The following is an 18,957-nucleotide window of genomic DNA, read 5'->3' as shown; positions in this document are numbered from 1 at the left end:
CGGGGGCCGTGACCTGCCCAAGGGAGCTTTGAACCCTGGGCTCTCCGGGGTACTAACCCGACACTAATCCGACTCTTCCAAGTCCTTTTTTCGCTGCTGCCCACAAGACCTGGGGGCTCTTTGGCTTCGCGCCCCCCCCCTTTAAAAAAGCACCTGCCTAGGAAAGGGTTGCTTGTGTGTCTTTGGGAGACTCCGGCCCGGGGCTTCCTTCTCTGCCGCCTCTCGGGGCCGCTTGGTGCTGCTCGAGAGTTTGCTGGCGCTTTGCCCAAAGGGGAGCAGCCGGCGGCAGCAATGGAGCAGCGGGAGGCGGCGGCGGAGGACGAGGCTGCCTCGGGGGCCCCGGCCCCTGCCCTCCGCCCTTCTGGGGGGCTCCCGGGCAGGATGGCAGAGGAAGGCGGCGGAGCCGGTCGGAGCTGCTCCGGGGGCCTTTGGAGGTCAGTCCTGGGGGGCGGGCAGGGGACTTGGGCCTCGGGAGAGGAGGGGCTCTTGGGCGTCCCCTTCCGCCGGGGAGGGGGAGGCGGCAGCTGCCCTGCTGGGACGGGCAAGTCCTTCCCCCCCAGCTTAAGAGGGGTTTTCAGGCACGTGCATGTCAGAAGGGCGACTGGCTTTCTGCAGTGGATGTTTCCCGCGTGGGGTTTCCAGAAGTGCCAGAGGTCAGGTGGGGGCTTGCAGAAGCCCTTTCGTCTGCTTTATTGCCCCCCTGGGTGTTTTGGAGCCTCCCGTGCATTTGGGGAGTGGATTCTCCAGATTCTTCCGCTTCTTCGTTTTCGTCAGCAAAGATTGTGCCCGTGTGTGTTTCGAAAACTGCTGTGGCCGGAAAAGCTCCTAGATGGAGTTTCCCATTTCCAAAACAAAATCCACGTTTCTTGTGTGACGTCACTGTGTTTCCCACCCTTGACCCTTGCTTGCCTCTTCCATTTTAAACCTTTCTTGCCCTCTTCCCTCCCTGCCCGCACTGCGTTTTTCTTTTAAACATCCAGTTTAGAAAGTGGGGGGGGGGGGGACTAACTTCACAGCATCTTGTCAGGTTACTTGATCTTCCTTTCCCCTTGCTTTCCCTGCCTGTCATCTAAAAATTGGGTTAAGTTTTTGCTAAAAGCAGAAATAAGCAAAATTGTGTGCACGCCTTGGGAGTACATGGGAGACACTGATCCCAGTATAATTTATCCCGATTTATTACTATTAATGAAGGTTTTGATTTACTTCAATAAACACATCAATATAGTAAAAATAACATAAGTGCAACAAAGCAGCATAGTATAGAATCATAGAATTGTAGAGTTGGAAGGGATCCTGATGGTAATCTAGTCCAGCTCCCTGCAATGCAGAGATCATCTAGATCATGAATGACAGAGGGCCATCCAACCTCTGCCTAAAACCTCCAAGGTTATTTCTGGGGGAGACTTAATATTAGGTTGGTAAAGTACTTAAGACCATTATGAAAACCAAATTTCACATGGTGCTGTGGAGAGGGAGTCCTTTGTATCAGTATTTCTGCTGTATATAAGGGAATTCAGGGTTCTCCTGAATTCTTTTTGGCACCACACCATTTATGAGTCCCCCCCCCAATTTGCATATTTTTATAGCAAAACAAAAGTTGTAAATTCTGATTTATAAGGCTTTGAGTGTGAGTTGTTTAAATGTGTCATGCATTGCATATTGCGTGAAGCAGTTGGAAAGGTGGCTTTAAAATTAATTCCCTAAATATATGTTATTAAGATTCTTTTCTCTTCCCTTCCCCCCTCCCCACCCCACAAAATGCACCACTCAAAATGTGGGTCCCACAGCGCAGCCATGTTTCCCCAGCCAGAGGGTGGCATGGCCGGACGTTTGCCCAGGCCCCTGTCTCTTGATGACCCTCTGACCAAGCAGGGCTTCCATTTCCTCTTGCACAGATTATCTGAGAAAGTCAAGTGCAGTTGAAGAGAGCTCACACTTTCCATGTCCCAACTCTGGGGAGGAGCTTTTGAGGGAGGGCTTTTTTTGAGTCTGCATTAGAGAGGGACTAGACTGCCTGCCTCTGTGAGAAGAGATTTCAAAGGGTTTACCCTCTAGGAGTCCATGCATGCCAACAAAACTGTGGCCTGACCAACTTGACTAAATGACTGAATGGGGTGGAGATACATTTTTCATATTGCTTTGCGACTGTTTATACTTTCTTTTTGAAATGCCAATTAGTCCAGGTTCAGATTTGTATATGAAAGGGCACATCACCCCTTCTCCCATCCCCCAAAGGCTGAGGTCACTGCAAGATGACCATCAAGAGAAATTTGCTAAAGTTACTGGAGATCTGTCTGTTTCTTGAAGACTGAAGAGTTCTGAGAGTGTGGGGTGTTTGTGTTTGGAAATATATACCCTAGTGGAGTGCTCATGTTCATGAGCCTGTCATTCTTTCCAAGAGGGGATTTCCACTCCTCCTTTTTCTCTCTCTTCCCCCTTCCATTTTTCATTCTTCTTTTCCAGCTGGCACTCAAATGTTCTGTGGCTTCTGGACTGCTCAGCATTCATGGGGGGAGCCAGCGGTGGGAGTAGTTTCCTCTTGTCTTAACTCACCACCTGTGTTTGCTATCGGAAGGAGTGATTATTAATTTTTATTTTGATGATTAGGCTAAATTCCCAGTCAAAACTGCCTCACTCACTTTTTGTCCTTTGCTCCGGAGGGTGTTTGTTGCCCCCCCTCCCCGGCCTAATCTTGCCCGGCAGCTGCATTTCTGGGAGGACTGAGGCCAGCCCTGCAAGGACTTGGCGAGAGAGCAAGGAGATAGCAGCAAGGAGCAGAAGCCGAGTGGCAAGCTGCCCTCCTTTGCCTCTCCTTAGTTAGGAGGGCATACGGAAGGTGAGAATTTGGGTAAGGATTGCCTGGGTCAGGCCAAGTCTTGCTTAACCCAGCCTTCTGTTTCCAGCTCACCAGCAGCAGCAGCCCTCCTCTCCTGGTGCCCAGCATCTGGCATTATTTGGTGGTATGATGTGCTTGCACATGGAGGCTCTCTCTAAGATCTCACTTCCCTTTGTCACCTTTTAAAGCCACCATGTAAGCTAGTCATCATCACTGCGTCCTAGGGGGGTGAATTCTGCCACTAGGTTGCAGGTTGTGTCCTGAATAGGCCACCAATTTGTTTCACTGTGGTGACATTTCATTCACATAGAGACAGAGCGAAGGGAGTCTTCCTGGTCTCAAAGCAGCAGCCTTGAGGCTGGTGACTCTTTGCTCTTGGCACTGCATTGGGAGAAGACCTGCTGGGTGTCCTTGTGGTCGGACACAGACAATTTCTTCTGCAGCTTTCAAACGAGTTCTCCAAAGTTTATAGATCACAAACACATTTCTGAGCCAGCCTACACTTGGTGAGTCATTTTGGTCTGAAAAGAGGAGAAAAACAACAACAAGAAATGTGGAATTATTCAGTACGTGCCACCTGGAGGGCAATTCTGGTTCGCCCTTGATAACCAGAGGAGTGGTGGTTTGAAAGCTTGCTCCTTCTTGAGCTGCCCTTCTGGTTCCAAGGAGTCGCTGCCTGTGACTCCTGCTTCCTATCAGTCCTACCAGGTCAGCCTCCACTCTTAATTTCCCTCCGTCTTCTCACCCCTTCCAGACCCAGCATGTCGGGGATGCACCTGACCAAGAAGGGGCGTGAGCAAAGGAAGCTAGACTTGCACAGGGACTTCACGGTGGCCTCGCCTGCGGAGTTTGTGACTCGTTTTGGAGGAAACCGTGTCATTGAAAAGGTAGCATCCCCAGACAAGGGTAGCACATCAGGGGGTTTGCGATCATGGCTGGGTTTCTTGTGGGCTTCTAAAAGATATCTCCGGGAGGGTATGCATAGTCGCCCTCTTTTGGCGTAAGGTGCAGAGCTCAAATGCAAATTTTTCATAGAATCACAGAGTTGCAGAATTGGAGGGGGCGCCAAGGGTCATCTAGGCTAGCCCCCTGCAGTGCAGGAATCACTGCTAAAGAATCCTTGACAGATGGCCATCCAACCTTTGTTTAAAAACCTCCACGGAAGGTTGGGTCCACCACCATATTTGTATCACTTTTCATTCATTTTTCTTTCCATTTTTAAGAAGACCAAGACACTCTTTTGCACAGAGCTTTGGGTTTGGAGGATGAGGTTAGACTATCACTCTCTCCCCCCCACCCCAATTTAATATTCGTGCATTACATGGTTTCATTGTACTAAGCTTTATGGAACCCACCCTGGAACCCCATGGTGAAGGGTGGGCTTAATAAATACTTAAGGGTATATGCTAAGTAGGTCATCATCAGGCGCACCAACTCCTAGTCAGCAAACTTTTTCAGCTGTGGGCCAGTCCACCATCCCTCAGTCCATGTGGGGGCGCAACTATATTTTGGAAAAAAATTAAATGAACGAATTCCTATGCTCCAGAGATGCATTTTAAATAAAAGCACACATTCTACTCATGTAAAAACACGCTGATTCCTGGACTGTCCGCAGACCGGATTTAGAAGGCGATTGGGCCGCATCTGGCCCACGGGCCTTAGGTTGCCTACCCCTGTCCTAGAGGCTGAGCTCTTTTAGGCCCCTTCCAATTATTTTTTTTAGGGGGGGGCGGCCCTCCACCAATCTTCAGTGCAGCCCAAGGTTGAGAACGGCTGTTTTAAAGTGTAGGGTGTGAATGTGGCCCACACTTCTCTTGTAGTCTTTGGAGGAGGGATTGGGGTGCTCTCCATTCTCCAGCTGGAAATCTTTCCAGGATTAGCTGCTTAGATGCTTCAGTTGAGATTCTTGCATCGCAGGGGGTAGGACTAGATGACCCTCAGGGTCCCTTACAACTCTGTGATTCCATGATTCTAACAACAATCAGTAACAAACATTACCTGTATGTGGTTTCTTCACAGGTCCTTATTGCCAACAATGGCATTGCTGCCGTGAAGTGCATGCGCTCTATCCGCCGCTGGGCCTATGAGATGTTCCGCAATGAACGGGCCATTAGATTCGTGGTCATGGTGACACCCGAAGACCTCAAAGCAAATGCAGGTAAGCAGCGAGAGTGTGGCTGCTCTGTCTCTGCATGCACATTCAGCGCTGCAAATAATTCTACCGTTACGATTTTTCAGAGTATATAAAAATGGCCGACCAGTATGTGCCAGTCCCCGGAGGAACGAATAATAACAATTATGCCAACGTAGAATTAATTGTGGATATTTCAAAAAGGATTCCAGTGCAGGTAAGGTCTGCCTCTTTCCTGTTCCGGAGAACAAGACAACAGAACAGTTTTGGTTTGGCGGCTTTGAGGATCAGTTGTTTACAACAGGTTTGTAGCTCTTGAGCTTGCTTCCTTGGAGTGCTTTCCGCAGCCTTTTGTGTTTGGATCCTCCGTCTGTCTGCCATGAAACCTCCATGCAATGCAAAGGATTCCTGGGGACAGATAGAGAGACTCTGCTGGCTCAGGCAGCAGGTGCTCTGGGTGGGGAATGGCAATAAGGTGGCTCTGTGACCCTCTGCACTCTCAACCAGTTTCCCTCCTCGGAATTAAAGCCCTTGGAAAGCCCTTGGAAAGCAATTTAAGCAGTATTCTGGGAACTGTAGTTTGCTAAGGGTGCTGAGAGTTGTCAGGAGACCCCAGTTCTCCTTCCAGAGCTGCAGTTTCTAGAGTGGTTTAATAGTCAATCCCTCTTCACAGAGAACTCGGGATTTGTAGCTCTGGGAGAGAATGCACCCATAACAAACTACATCTCCCAGACTTCTTGGGGGGAAGCCAGGACTGTTTAGAGTGGTATCCCGCTGCTTTAAATGCATGGTGTGAAGGTGGCCGAAGCTCCTCTACTCCCCTTAGGGAGTTCTCTGCTATACACCTCTCTTGTAGTCTTTGGGCTCTGTAGGGCAGATCTTGAGTCCAAGCAGCTGTTTATGGATCTGAAGTCTGTTTCTTAAATGCTTTCATTGCAGGCTGTTTGGGCTGGTTGGGGACATGCATCGGAAAATCCAAAACTTCCAGAATTGCTTCACAAACACGGCATTGCTTTCCTAGGTAGGCATTCTTTCGTGCAGGGGTCCCTACTATTTTGACAGTGGGCACAACAGCGTCTCCTAAGATTCCTTTGGAGGAAAAATGGGGTGGGGTGGCTTTTGAAGGTACAATCTTCTTTTTTGCCGGGTTTATTAGGGGACAGGGTAGGTGTTTTGCTTGTTTTATGAGATGTGTTTTTGCCAATTTCTCCTCCTGTGAATTGATATTTTGTGGTGTGCATAGCGGAATCTTAGATTTCCAAAACACTGACATGGGGAGCTGGCTCAGTGTCTTTGAAATGCATGCTGCTGTGTACCTGTTAATATGGCTGATTTCAAGGTTGTTTATGCACTGAGAGATTGCTCTGTGTGTGTCCACATGGATACAAAAATAGACAATTGTCTGCTGTGGTAAATTGCAAAACCGGGGCCACAAGACGAGCACCGGCTCCTCCTGTGTTATATCCTGTATAGCACTACAGACTGTAAGCTGCCTGGGGCAGGGACCTGTCCTCTTGCATGTTGGTGGCACTGTTAAATGGGCAGACGCAGGATGAGTCGTGTGCCAACCTGCCTGTTGGAACAGGAGCACTGATGGAGTTTCTGTGGTGCAGAAGCTAAAAACAAGCAGCGTGCGGAGCAGGTGTAAGCAAGGGAGCTCTGCTGAGCTTCTTGTGGGGCCTCTCCTGGCCTTACGCTCTTCCAATCCTGCCTACAAACGGACGGGCTCGCATGCTGTTGTGCGAGGGGACCATCCGTCCCGTTGGGCCTTGCCCAAGTAAGTACAGTTCTTGGTGGTTTCTTCCTGCACTTACCCCAGGACGACTTGTTCTGTTTTGCCAGGCCCGCCCAGTGAAGCCATGTGGGCTCTGGGGGACAAAGTGGCTTCCACCATTGTGGCCCAGACGGTCCATATCCCCACATTGCCTTGGAGTGGAAGTGGTAAGAGAACGTGTGCGCTCTGACCCTGCCTAGCTCAGGCTTCTGGTTGGTGCTCCCCAACAATTGCAGGCCTCCCCTGATCCCAGCTTCACTCTACACATGCCCAGAGGGGATGGGACAGAGTGGAGGTTCAGGGCTCAAGGAGCACGGCAGAAACCAAGGCCTGTTTTTGTGAAATGGAGCCTCTCTCACATTTTGTCGCCCTCCTACCTACCTCTGCAGTGTTTGACATGAGCTGAGGAAGGTTAAGTCTCCATTTGTATCTTGTCCAGCATTCTGTTCTCACACTGGCCAACCAGATACAACAACAACAACAACAACAACAACAACAACACTTCACCCATCTGGCTGGGTTTCCCCAGCCATTCTCAATGGAAAACCAACAAGCAGAACCCAAACACAAGAGCAACTCTCCTGTGGTTTCAGCAGCCATGAATTTGTCCAATTTCCTGGGCTGGTGACCATCTCACTGCCTCCTGCGGGAGTGAGTTCCATAGTTCAACTCGGCGCTGCATGAAGAGGTCATTTCTTTGGTCCTCTCCCAATCTTTCAACATTCAGCTTCGCTAGACATCCATGAGTTCCAGTGCTTGGAAAGAGGGAGAGAATACTCCTCATGATCGCTATGTGTTACTTCCAGGACTCGAAGCCTCTGAATTCCAGCGGCTGGGGAGCAACCAAGGGAGAGGGCTGCTCCTGGGCTCAGGTTCTGCTTCTGGGCTTTGCTGGGGCATCTAGTTGGCAAGGATGAGATCAGGATGCTGGGCTTGATGCCCCCCCCCCGCCTGATCCAGCAGGGCTTTGCTTACATGCGCTGCCTGGAGGTGATGGACAGGCCCCTGTGGGATGCCGGTCCGGATAGGCCTCTGGTCGGATCCAGCCCGGCTGTTCTTACATCCCTGTGGCCATCACTCTGAGGCTTCTTGATGTGAATGTTTCCAGGTTTGGTTGCTGAGTGGATAGAGGACGAGAAGGAGCAGCCAAGAACCATCACTGTCCCCCTGGAGACGTATTGGCAGGGCTGCGTCAGGGATCAGGATGAAGGCCTGGAGGTAACACAGGTTGAGAGGGAACTTTGGACTTCAGAGCAGGGGTGGCTGACCTGTGGCCCTGCCAGGGCCAGACTAGGACAGAAAATGCCACCCAACTCCTCCTCACTCTGCCACCACCTAAGGCAACTTGAGGCAGCCGGGGGAAGCCCTGAGGGTGGCGGGGGAGGGAGCAGGGGGATGGCAACCGTGGAGGAAGAGGCGCAGGAGGCAGCAAGCGGCTCTGGAGGTCAGATCTGCTGCTCCTCCAGCAAGCAAGCCCTGAGCCCAGCGGATGCTGCCTGACTGGGAATCACCCCCTGAAATTGATGGACGGTGGATTCAGGAGAGTCCAAAGAAAGGCCTGAGCAAAACCCCCAGCAGAATTTCCTCCCAAGGCACATTCTCCAGCTGCAAAAGGGGGGTTTTCCTCAGGGCCACAACACACCTGAAAAGGGTTGCATTCTCCACACACAGCTTCCTTCTCAAAAAGAAACATTATCAGCCTTGAAGAAATCCTGTGCAATTTAACAGCCACATTGCAGGAAGAATTTGCAACCAAGGCTTTTCCCATCAGCCCTTACTAAGTGAGAGAAGCTGAGACAACCAAGTTTCTCCCTTTCCCACCAAATTTTTAAGCCTTGGGGTTCAGGGCTGAATTTTGATCTGCAGTTCAACCCTGAAACATGACACATTGAGGAGGAGTGGGGCAGCATTTGTATCGGGCAAAGGTGGTAACTCCCTGGGGGGCAGCCAGCGGCCTTGTTACTTAAGGAGCCCATAGCTCTGTGTGTGTGTAGCTGGGCACTTTTCACGGGGTGAATCAGGCACCATTTTGTACTGAGGGAAGTCTAGCCTGAGAGAAGCAGAGGCCTTGGCCTCCCAGAGAAGATGGTTCGCTCCGTAGTCCGGGGCTGCGATTAGTGGAGAATGGTCCTTTAGCTCTTTGCCACCTGACTCTTATTTTCCTTTCCTTTTTCTGAAATTTCCTTTCTCTCAGGCTTCCGAGAGAATTGGCTACCCTGTGATGATCAAGGCTTCAGAGGGAGGGGGTGGAAAAGGAATCCGGATAGTGGAAGCGGCAGAAGAGTTTCCCACCCGCTTCAGACAGGTGAAAACTGCCGTGGTGGATTTATTATTAATTTACCCCGCCCTTTTCTCCACTTAACAATTAAATGTTTAATTGTTTGTTTACGGTTAACTCGTTATGTTAATGTGGCATTTCTGTATTAATTAATTTAATTTCATAGAATGTATACGCCACTTGATTGTAAAACAAACAAACAAACCATCAAATCAGTTTGCAAAGAGAGTTAATAAAATTATAAGTAAAAACAATTCTTTGATGTTCAAAAGATAAAATCAGCAATAAACTGCAATAAATGAATAAAAAATACATCAACATTCCACATATCTAGGTAGGCTTGTCTAAACAATAATGTTTTTAGCTGGTGCCAAAAAGAGTGCCTGGTGTAAATAGGCAGGGGCTTCCAGAGTGCAGGTGCTGCCACACTAAAATATCCATTTTATAATCTTATAATCCATGCAAGTGCCACTTCAGAACATTTGCAACTATCTGAGGTTTTGCTTCATGTATGAAAAGTTTCCATAGCCAAGGACAAAGCATATTGACTGCTAGGCTTCCTTTTGGAAGTTGAGGCCAGGGTATGTTACAAATACACTAAAATGAAATTCAGATGCTGCTCTTTGCAGAGAACCTCAAGTCTAGGAGCTGAATATGGCTCTACATTGAGTCCTCTCTGCCTGGCCCTCGGGACTCCCCCCAAGTCTCATTTCTCCACTCCCTCCTTGAGGGCTTTGGCTGGGTGTATCCTGGAACCATGACAGTGCCTCTTGAGGAGAGCTGTGTGGCGCTTGTGTGGCCTGCAGGTAGTCCACTGTGCAATGGGAAAAGCCCCCCCCAAGGCTCCACCCACTCTGGCCTCTGGCCCCGCCCACAGCTGGTATGTGGCCCTCAGAAAGTTCTGTTCATGAGGGAATGCGGCCCTCAAGCTGAAAAAGGTTTTCCGGCCCTGCCTCCCAAAAGCTGCACAACAGAGAATCCTTAAACCTTTGGCTTCTTCAGAATATCTGAAAATGTGTTCACATTTATTAAAATTGGCAGATCTGTACTTTGGGCTTTCCTGTGGAAAAAAATTGGGCTTTTTCTCCCAATGCTGAATCCAGATTAAACACATGGGTTGTTTTAATGTGTTCATAACAAACAGCACAAATGTTGCTTCCAGCATTGCCGCCTGCCGTGGAGTTTGCCCTTGGAGAGGCATAAATCATTAACAGATGTGAATCAGTCTGTGACGTCTGCATTCCTTTAAGGCAGGAGTTTTCAGTAGGGTGCAACTTTGACGATTTGAAAAACCACTTTGGTTGACTAAAAAATGCCTCTGATTAACTGAGCAGCATTTACTGTGTTTGTTATTAACATGAACATGGCTTAGAAAGGATGCTCCCTGTTCACTGCTGCACAGGGCGGGTGCCTCTCCTAAGCTGCTGCAGTATATATGTTGCAGCAGTTTATTTCTTAGTGTTTGGGTTTTATCACATGCACATTCAACTCACTGGCCTCATACAACTACCTGGTGTATATGCAGTCCTATGCATATTTACTCAGAAGTAAATTCCATTAAATTCAGTGGAGCTTACTCCCAAGCAAGCACCCTGGAAATTGTTTGTTCAGGTGATGACTCACATTATCAGGCCAGCTCTCCAGGGTGAAAGCTCTGTTGTGAAACCCCTGTGCCCAGCAGAAGCATCCTGGCATCTGTCTGTACAGTGTGCTTTTGTGCCTCTGTGTTCTTTGAGTTTTGCTCCCTCCCCTGCCCTTTCCTGATCTTCCTTACCTTATGGCCCACACAATTCAGCACCAGTAAACTGTCTCCAGAAGCCTCCCCCCCCCCTTGAAACTTCGAAACACCAAACTTTGGGTGTCTCATAGCCTTGTCCTGTCCTCCGCTCACATCCTTCCCCAGTCCCAACCTTGAGTAATGCTGCTCTGGAATGTACCTGGAAGGCCATAGCCAACATGACTTGGCCGCTGTACTCCATGCTCTGGTAACTTCCAGACTGGCTTGTTGTAATGCATGCATCACTTTCTACAATTCAGAAACTTCCAGCTGGCCCCAAAGGCAATGACCAGGTTATGGACTGCTTTGGATTGCTTTGTGTTGATTGGTGGGTTTTTTGTCACCCAGACCCATCTCAGCTTCCCCTCCTATCCAGCTGGTGTGGATTGTGTAGCATTGATTCCTGCACTGCGGGGCCTTGGACCAGATGACCTTTTGGGTCCCTTCCAGCTCCACAATTCTATGATTCTGTGATTCTAGGTGCAGAGTGAGGCTCCAGGCTCTCCGATCTTTGTGATGAAGTTGTTGCAGCACGCCCGTCACCTTGAGGTCCAAGTCTTAGCAGATCAGTATGGGAACGCGGTTTCGTTGTTTAGCCGGGACTGCTCCATCCAAAGGAGGCACCAAAAGATTATTGAAGAAGCTCCAGCAACTGTAGCAGCAACGTCTGTGTTTGAATACATGGAACAGGTACACACACCTGAGTTTTCCAACAGGGTCATAGCTCTGTGGTAGACCACTTGCCTTGCATGCAGAAGGTCCCAGGTTCCACCCCCAAGGATTCCCAGGTAGGGCTGAGAGAGACTCCCAGTCCGTGTCGACAGCACTAAGCTGGCTTGGGCCAATGTTCTGATATGGTAAAAGGCAGCTTTCTCTATTCTTATTTAAACTAGCCCTTTATCTGGGACCACAATAACTGGATTCTTATTCTACAGTAGCAGAGAGTGCCTGGTGCTTCTCAGGATTTTTTAGAAATAAAATATGTTTTTTATAAAATGGATGGTGTAATTCATGAGTTTGGACCCATCATGCCAAAAACTAGGCAAAGTCACAGCAAACTCGCATTTTGGTCTGCCATTCTGATTCAAAATGGCACCTGGCACCCAAGCGTTGACAGAGACCCCTGTCCCCATCTCCTTGTTTGCACGCACCAAAACAATAAGCAAACTGAACTGCAGCCACCATTCGCAAATCATGTTTTTCTGAGTTTTGCAATGCAGGTATACAGGCAACCCCTCATTTACATATGTTCAATATGTGTGTGACTGTGCACACATGGATTGGGCAGAGGCAGAACAAGGTGTTTGCAGGCTTTTTCAGTGGTGTTTCAGATATGTTCAATTTCACTGACACATGTGGTTCCTTAGAACGTAACCCCCGTGTAAATGGCCTACGTATATTGCCTATATTGGGGGAAAATGCACATAGAAAATAACAAAGAAAAAGTTGATGCATTAGGGGAACTTGCTTGGGAAATTGTGCAGAAATGACATAACAAAAATTTATATACTGGGTGGAATGTGCCCTAAAATTTCCCACAGGCCCACATCCCTGTTTTTCATTTTATTATTTATTTCCCTTGATAGACTGCCTCTTCTCCAAAGACCTCCTCATCGTTCCCTTTGGCCCTCTTCCTCCTCCCCCTCCTTCCTTCACACTCACAACCACCCTGTGCTGTAGATCAGGCTGAGACCAGGGTCACCCATAGTACTTTGGGGGTGAGTGTGGATTTGAACCTGTCTCTCCCTAGTCCCTGCCCCAACACTCCGACTGCAGCACCACACTGCTCCTTGTCCCGTGTTCAAATCTCACCTTCACCGCAAACTATTTTGTTTCTTTACTTGCTGAATATATTCCTTATTCTTCAAAATTCAGTTCTCCAAAGCAGCCAATATATCACAATGCAAGAAAAATTAAAGTCAAAGTTTCAGATAATGTAGAAGCGTGCACTTCTCTGAATGAATTGTTCCTGTCACTCTCCCAAGGCATTGCATGTTTTATGGAGGCTTATTTTGCATGGCTTCTTTTCTCCACAGTGCGCTGTACGACTTGCCAAAATAGTGGGATACGTGAGCGCGGGAACGGTGGAATACCTCTACAGTGAAGATGGCAGCTTCCACTTCCTGGAGCTGAATCCGCGCCTGCAGGTGGAACACCCTTGCACCGAGATGATTGCTGATGTTAACTTGCCTGCTGCCCAGCTTCAGGTAATTCAGATACTACTAAATGGGGTTTTTGTCCCGTGGCCCTCCCCAGCCAGCATGGCCAGTGGTCAGGAATGATGGGTGTTGTAGTTCCAGCAACATCTGGAGGACCACAGGGGACCCATCCCTGTTCTCTAGGACTAGTGGGAAGCAGGATCTTTGCAGGGACCTAGAAATTTCTACGCCTGGTGTTGTTCTCATACCACCAAAAGTCAGTCTCTTTAAGGTCTTTTTCATTGTAGTAATTTATTTATTGCATTTTTATCCCATCTTTTCCTCCATGGTGCTCCAGGGTGCCATATGCTCTCCCTCTTCACGTTTATTCCCCCAAACAACCCTCCTTTACCTATCCCGTGAAGTAGGTGAGGCAGAGAGGCAGTGATTCAGTGACTGGCACAAGGTCACACCCAGTGAGCCTCATGGGCAAGGAGGGATTTGAACCCTGATATCCCAGGACCTCGTCCAGCACGCCAGCCACACTGGCTCTCCAGTTGCAGTAAAGAATGTAGGAAGAGCCCTGCTGGATCCGGCCAAGCACCCATCTAATCCAGCAACCTCCTTCCCACAGCGGCTGGCCAGGTGCCTGCATTTAGCTCTTCTCCATAAGAATGTAGCAGAGAAAATAACCAGAGACTGAAGTGAGCTTGCAGACCCTGGTTAAGAGGGGAACCTGATTAGTGCTAAACATGATTAAGACTTGGTGCACATGTACTCTTCAACTGTGGATGAGCGTATGGGAGCCTGTAAGAGAGAGAAAAAAGGAGTATGGGATTTTTACAAGCCACTCCTAATCTCTTAGCTGCGGTTGAGACTATGGGTTCATCCACACTCCCACTTGCTTTCTAGGCACAGGTCCGAGCAGTTGCCCCCTTTCCCTGCTCCTTTCCCATGGAAAACCCATTCTTTAGTGCTAAATTAGAGCAAACATCAATCTGGAGAAAACCCAAATTTCACTTTGCTCTGATTGAGCACCAAAAAGCAGTTTTCTCTGGGGGGGAAGCAGAGGGAAAAGAGGAAATGTGAATAAGCCTTTAAGGGTTATCTGCATTCACTTGGCAGTTTATTTCATTTTCCTGTTGTTTCCCTAATTGTTAAGTTCTGGTTTATATTTGAGCTTTCACGTGATGTAAAAGACACTTCCTGAAATATAGTGGAATATAGCACAAGTTTAGCACTTGTTTCCATGTTATTTGCAAATAGATTTATTTTCTGGAAGCAAATATCATGGAAATGAGTGCTAAATGTACACCATATTACCAGAAGTAGTTTTATGTTATCTGAAAACTCAAATAGAATGCAGAAATTAACAGTCAGGGAAATGTCAAGAAAACAGAATAAACTGCCATGGAATGCAGCCAATATCTTGCCATGTGTTCTGATGCAAAGAAGATAACGCATCCCATGAAATAAAATGTTTGTAAAAGCATCTGGAAAGGACCCTGAAAGGTCCAAGGAATTCTGTTTCCTTTTGCCCCTTCTTTTCTCTTCCTCCTCTCAGATTGCCATGGGTGTGCCTTTGCACAGACTGAAGGACATCCGAGCCCTCTATGGAGAACCCCCCTGGGGGGATTCTCCCATTGCCTTTGAGAGCCCCAGCAATGTGCCCGTCCCCAGGGGCCACGTGATTGCAGCACGGATCACCAGTGAAAATCCTGATGAGGTCAGTCATGGAGACTCAAACTGTCCTTACCTGTAAGGAGAGGGAGAGGGGATGTTGAGAGAGCTTGGGTCCACATTGCAAGCGTGTGGGATGTGAATCCTTTTATCAAGCAGTGTCAAACTTCTGTGCAACAGGAGTTCACAAATTGCCTATTGTTTATTTATTTAATTTTTTTGGACCCCAGCTTTCCACCTAAGGTTCTGTTATGCTGCTTACAATCTAAAAATGAAATAAAAGCACAATCCAGCAACCATTAAATATGAACATATAACAATGAAGTTTATTATTACCATAAATATTATTATTCACGATGAAGCAGCAAGGACTAGCAGCCACAATAAAACAAAATTAAGTCCAGGATTGCTTGGAGAAGATCTTGCAGGAACTCAGATGACCCTGCAAGAGCGCCCCCCCCTTTAATGAGGGCACTGCCTGGGCCTTGCCCCTTCAAGCAAGATGGGGAGCATCAAAGTGGACACAAAAAGAGCTTTTAAGCTTTCCACCTTGCTTGGATTTAACTTGTGGAATTTCAATCATGTTCTACCACGTATGGTTGAAATAATTCAAGTTAAGAGTGCCTATGACACAATCACACTGTAGTAAAGACCTGGGGACATGTAGTAAAGACCTGGAGCTTTAGCCCACATCCGGTTTTTCTTAGTACCAGTCAGGTAACACCATCTATGCTTTTCAGTGACTCTGCTGTCTCATGTTTACCATTTTTGTGGCAAGCTGCCTTTTGAGACCTCACTTAAAAGTCGGTGGGGAAATAAGGCAAAAGTGTAAACGCATGTTCTCCCCCCCCCACCACTTTCCTGCTCCCCATGTCTCTTTTTTGCACCTTGCAGGGCTTCAAGCCAAGCTCTGGCACCGTGCAGGAGCTGAATTTCCGCAGCAACAAGAATGTCTGGGGGTACTTCAGTGTGGCAGCCACTGGCGGCTTGCATGAATTTGCTGACTCTCAGTTTGGACACTGTTTCTCCTGGGGAGAGAACCGAGAGGAAGCCATCTCGTGAGTATTTCACTGTCATCAACCTTAGTGGCCTTAAGGAGTTGGGAGCAGGTTACCTGCGAGATCACCTTGCCCTGCATATGCTCACTTGACTGCTTTGAGCTTCTGAATGGGCACCCTTGGAGGTGCCACATGGCCGCACCACACTTTGGAACTCCCTGCCTATAGATACCACTGTGAATCTATGCAGTGAGTAGATATTCACTCTATTCTTTTTCACACCTGCGAGAACCACTTTTGTTTAGGCAAGCCTGCCCAGATACATTGAATGTTGGCATGTTGTTTTAATCTGATTTTAGCTTATCACTGAGGTTAATTATTATTTGAATGTTTTAAATAGCCAGTGGCGTAGCGTGGGGGGGTGCAGGGGGGGCCGGCCGCACCAGACGCAACATCTGGGGGTTAGGGTTAGGGGGCGCAAATCCACGGGTTGTTGTTGCCTTGCCCCGGGTGCTGACAACCCACGCTACACCACTGTAAATAGCTGCTTTTAACTGTTGCTGAACTACAACTCCCATCACCCCTGGCCTTTGGCCATGCTTGCTTGGGCTGATGGGAGTTGTAGTTCAGCAACATCTGGAGGGCCAAAACTACCCCACCCCTGCAGTAAGTTAAAACAAGAGCCATGATGTTGGGCTGTGAGCTTTCCCCCTCAAATGGCAGTCACCAAAGTGTAGCTTGAGGATAAGGAATGTGATGGTAAACTTTTTAGATGATCAGACTGCAATCCTATCCACATCTGTTTGGGAGTAATCCCAACTGAGTGAATGCAAAGGGTGCCCTGCAGATGTTATTAGGGAGAGGAGAGAAGGAGATGCAAGACTGCCTCTTTTCATACCAGTAACATCTACCGTAATTCCAGGCTGTGATTGGATGATACTTCAGAAAGGGCCTTGCTTCACCCCCCGATAAATCAAATTTCCAGCTATCTTTTTGAGAAAAGCAAATTTATTGTTGTATGCAGAGTCTAGATAAAAAATAAAAATAAAATCTCCTGAGGCAGATCTGTACCTTAATAAGAAGGGTTATCTTCTCAGAAACTTAGTAGTAGCTCTGAAGGAGCTGTCCATCCGTGGGGACTTCAGGACAACAGTCGAGTACCTGGTCAAGCTGCTGGAAACAGAGAGTTTCCAGGCCAACGAGACTGACACCAGCTGGCTAGATCACCTGATTGCAGAGAAAGTGCAGGTGAGCCGAGCTTCGGGTGCCAGTCATTTATACCATGCTTCTGAATATATACTGCATATTTTTTATTAACCTTTTGGGATTCAAAGATGTGAGCACCTTGGTCTGAATTCATTCTTCTTATGAAGAAGTTGTCTGTCTATCAGTCTGCCTACATTATTTTCCCTTCAGGCAGAGAAGCCAGACACTATTCTGGGCGTGGTCTGTGGTGCTCTCAACGTGGCGGATGCTCTGTTCAGGACGTCTATGGATGACTTCCTGCATTCGCTTGAAAGGTAAAGCGCCACCTCAAGGAGTGTTGGGGTGTTACACCACTCAGCCGCATTTGAGAAACTCTTCCTTCTCACCTGGGCTTTGATGCTGACTTGCAGTCGCAAATTATGCTGCATGGAGTGGCGGCCATAGCTAAAGAGCAGCTGTCCGAGCATAGCAGCAAAGTATGTGTGTGTGGATTGCTTAGAGTATTCTAAAGGTGCTCTGCAGATCTGTCTTCAAAAGATTGTTCTGAAGAGTAACTGAAGGGCGGTGGAGAGGGGAGGAAGAGGATTGTAGGGCAATTTTTGTGCTAATATGGGATTGTCTTCCAGGGGCCAAGTCCTACCAGCAGCCTCACTTTTGAACATTGTTGACATTGAGCTTATTTACGAAGGCCTGAAATACTCACTCAAGGTAATGCTTGCGAAAGGTTGATCCAAAGGGGAAGGCTCAGAGAGCCAGTTGATTGTCCCAGGCTCAGTCCGCAAAGACTACTCCAGTTAGGCTGGGGAAAGACTCCTGTCTGAAGCCCTGGAGAGCCCCTGCCAGCCAGTGCAGGCAACACTGGGCTACATGGACTTGACACAAGGCGGCTTCCCACCGGGAGTCTTGGTATGCAGGGTGCGGTTTGGGAACTTGATTGGAGAGCAGACTGTACCTGTTGCTTAGGGAGTAAGAAGATAATGAAGTTATTCATCATGGGACATACCGTATTTTTTGTCCCATAGGACGCTCCTTCCCATAGGACGCACCTAGTTTTTTGGGGGGAAAATAAAGGGGGGGAAATTCCTTTATTTCCCCCCCAAAACCAGGTCGGGGAAACCAAACCAGGTTGGGGAACAGTGGTATGGTGGCGCTCCCCCTCCCCGCTGTCCCCTGAGCTTGTGGGGCTGGCCGATGTCTGCCCGAAGCGCGGGGCGCTCTGCTTCAGCGCGCCCCGCGCTCCATGCAGCAGGCTGCTATCCACAGCCTAGGTAGCCCTGCGGGAACTCCCGCGGGCTCTCCAGGCTTGCTGATAGCTTCCTGAAGCCTGGAGAGTGAGAGGGGTCGGGGCGCACCGACCCCTCTTGCTCTCCAAGCTTCAGCGAAAGCCTGTATTCGTCCCATAGGACGCACACAGATTTCTCCTTCATTTTTGGAGGGGAAAAAGTGCGTCCTATAGGGCAAAAAATACGGTAAATACAGGTGCCACTACCTGAACATAATCAGTCCTCAGGAAATGGTTTGTCTTGAGAGTGTTTGTGTAACAAGTCAACATTTTCTATTGATTCCTATGAGGAAATGTATAATGCTTTTCTGACCACGCAATTTTGTCCCCAAAATGACGAAAAGACCCAGGAAACCCCTCTGAAACCTTGCAAAAAGCAAACAAGGAAGGGAAAAGTGCTCTTATTTGCCTTATCTCTCCCCCTTCACCCCCACCATGGTTTCGGCAGAACAGCTGCTGCAGGCCAGCCAAACATGAAAAGCAAGGCTTCCTTGAGGCAGCTGATCTACACGCAGGTCTGGCTGTTTGAATATCTGGATCTGCAGTGTGTCTTGTGAGGTTGGAAGTGGGCAGGGTGATAGATGGGGTAACTTGGGGGTTTCCTTCCCACTCTGAGGGGAAGATGGGTAAAAAGGCTCCCGTTTTCTTTTTCTGGCGCTCGGGCAGGTTGCTCGCCAGTCGCTGTCGACCTACGTGATCATAATGAACGACACCCACATAGAGATCGACGTCCACAGGTTGAATGACGGGGGGCTCCTCCTCTCCTACGATGGCAACAGTTATACCACGTACATGAAGGAAGAAACAGACCGGTAAGTGGATTTCTGAGTTGCTGCTTCTTGCTCTTTTTGGAATCC

At 48.4% G+C, this 18,957-nt stretch overlaps 1 protein-coding gene across 8 annotated transcripts in view; it reads left to right on the top strand.

Moving 5' to 3' along the window:
- ACACB (acetyl-CoA carboxylase beta) overlaps positions 1–18,957 on the top strand; it is a 73,379-nt gene that overhangs the window by 20,583 nt on the left and 33,839 nt on the right. For 5 of the 8 annotated variants that reach the window (XR_014213133.1, XM_082196054.1, XM_082196055.1 and 2 more), the window contains exons 3-17: positions 3,591–3,723; positions 4,856–4,994; positions 5,075–5,271; positions 5,907–5,988; positions 6,810–6,908; positions 7,850–7,959; positions 8,936–9,046; positions 11,277–11,486; positions 12,833–13,003; positions 14,499–14,660; positions 15,509–15,672; positions 16,710–16,860; positions 17,029–17,132; positions 17,445–17,526; positions 18,767–18,912. Coding sequence is in view for 7 of the 8 variants with exons in the window: in XM_082196054.1 (XP_082052180.1) it covers positions 3,591–3,723; positions 4,856–4,994; positions 5,075–5,271; positions 5,907–5,988; positions 6,810–6,908; positions 7,850–7,959; positions 8,936–9,046; positions 11,277–11,486; positions 12,833–13,003; positions 14,499–14,660; positions 15,509–15,672; positions 16,710–16,860; positions 17,029–17,132; positions 17,445–17,526; positions 18,767–18,912 (2,061 nt within the window). In the remaining variant the exon portion in view is untranslated. Of the gene's footprint in view, positions 1–285; positions 435–3,590; positions 3,724–4,855; positions 4,995–5,074; positions 5,272–5,906; positions 5,989–6,809; positions 6,909–7,849; positions 7,960–8,935; positions 9,047–11,276; positions 11,487–12,832; positions 13,004–14,498; positions 14,661–15,508; positions 15,673–16,709; positions 16,861–17,028; positions 17,133–17,444; positions 17,527–18,766; positions 18,913–18,957 lie in introns of those variants that run through there. The other 3 variants (XM_082196056.1, XM_082196057.1, XM_082196058.1) reach the window with 2 other exon arrangements.

The sequence above is a fragment of the Podarcis vaucheri genome (genome assembly GCF_965113315.1).
Source record: "Podarcis vaucheri genome assembly, chromosome: 13".
NCBI lineage: Eukaryota > Metazoa > Chordata > Lepidosauria > Squamata > Lacertidae > Podarcis > Podarcis vaucheri.
Note: the sequence above shows the minus strand (reverse complement) of the source record. Positions and strands in the feature narration are given on the sequence as shown.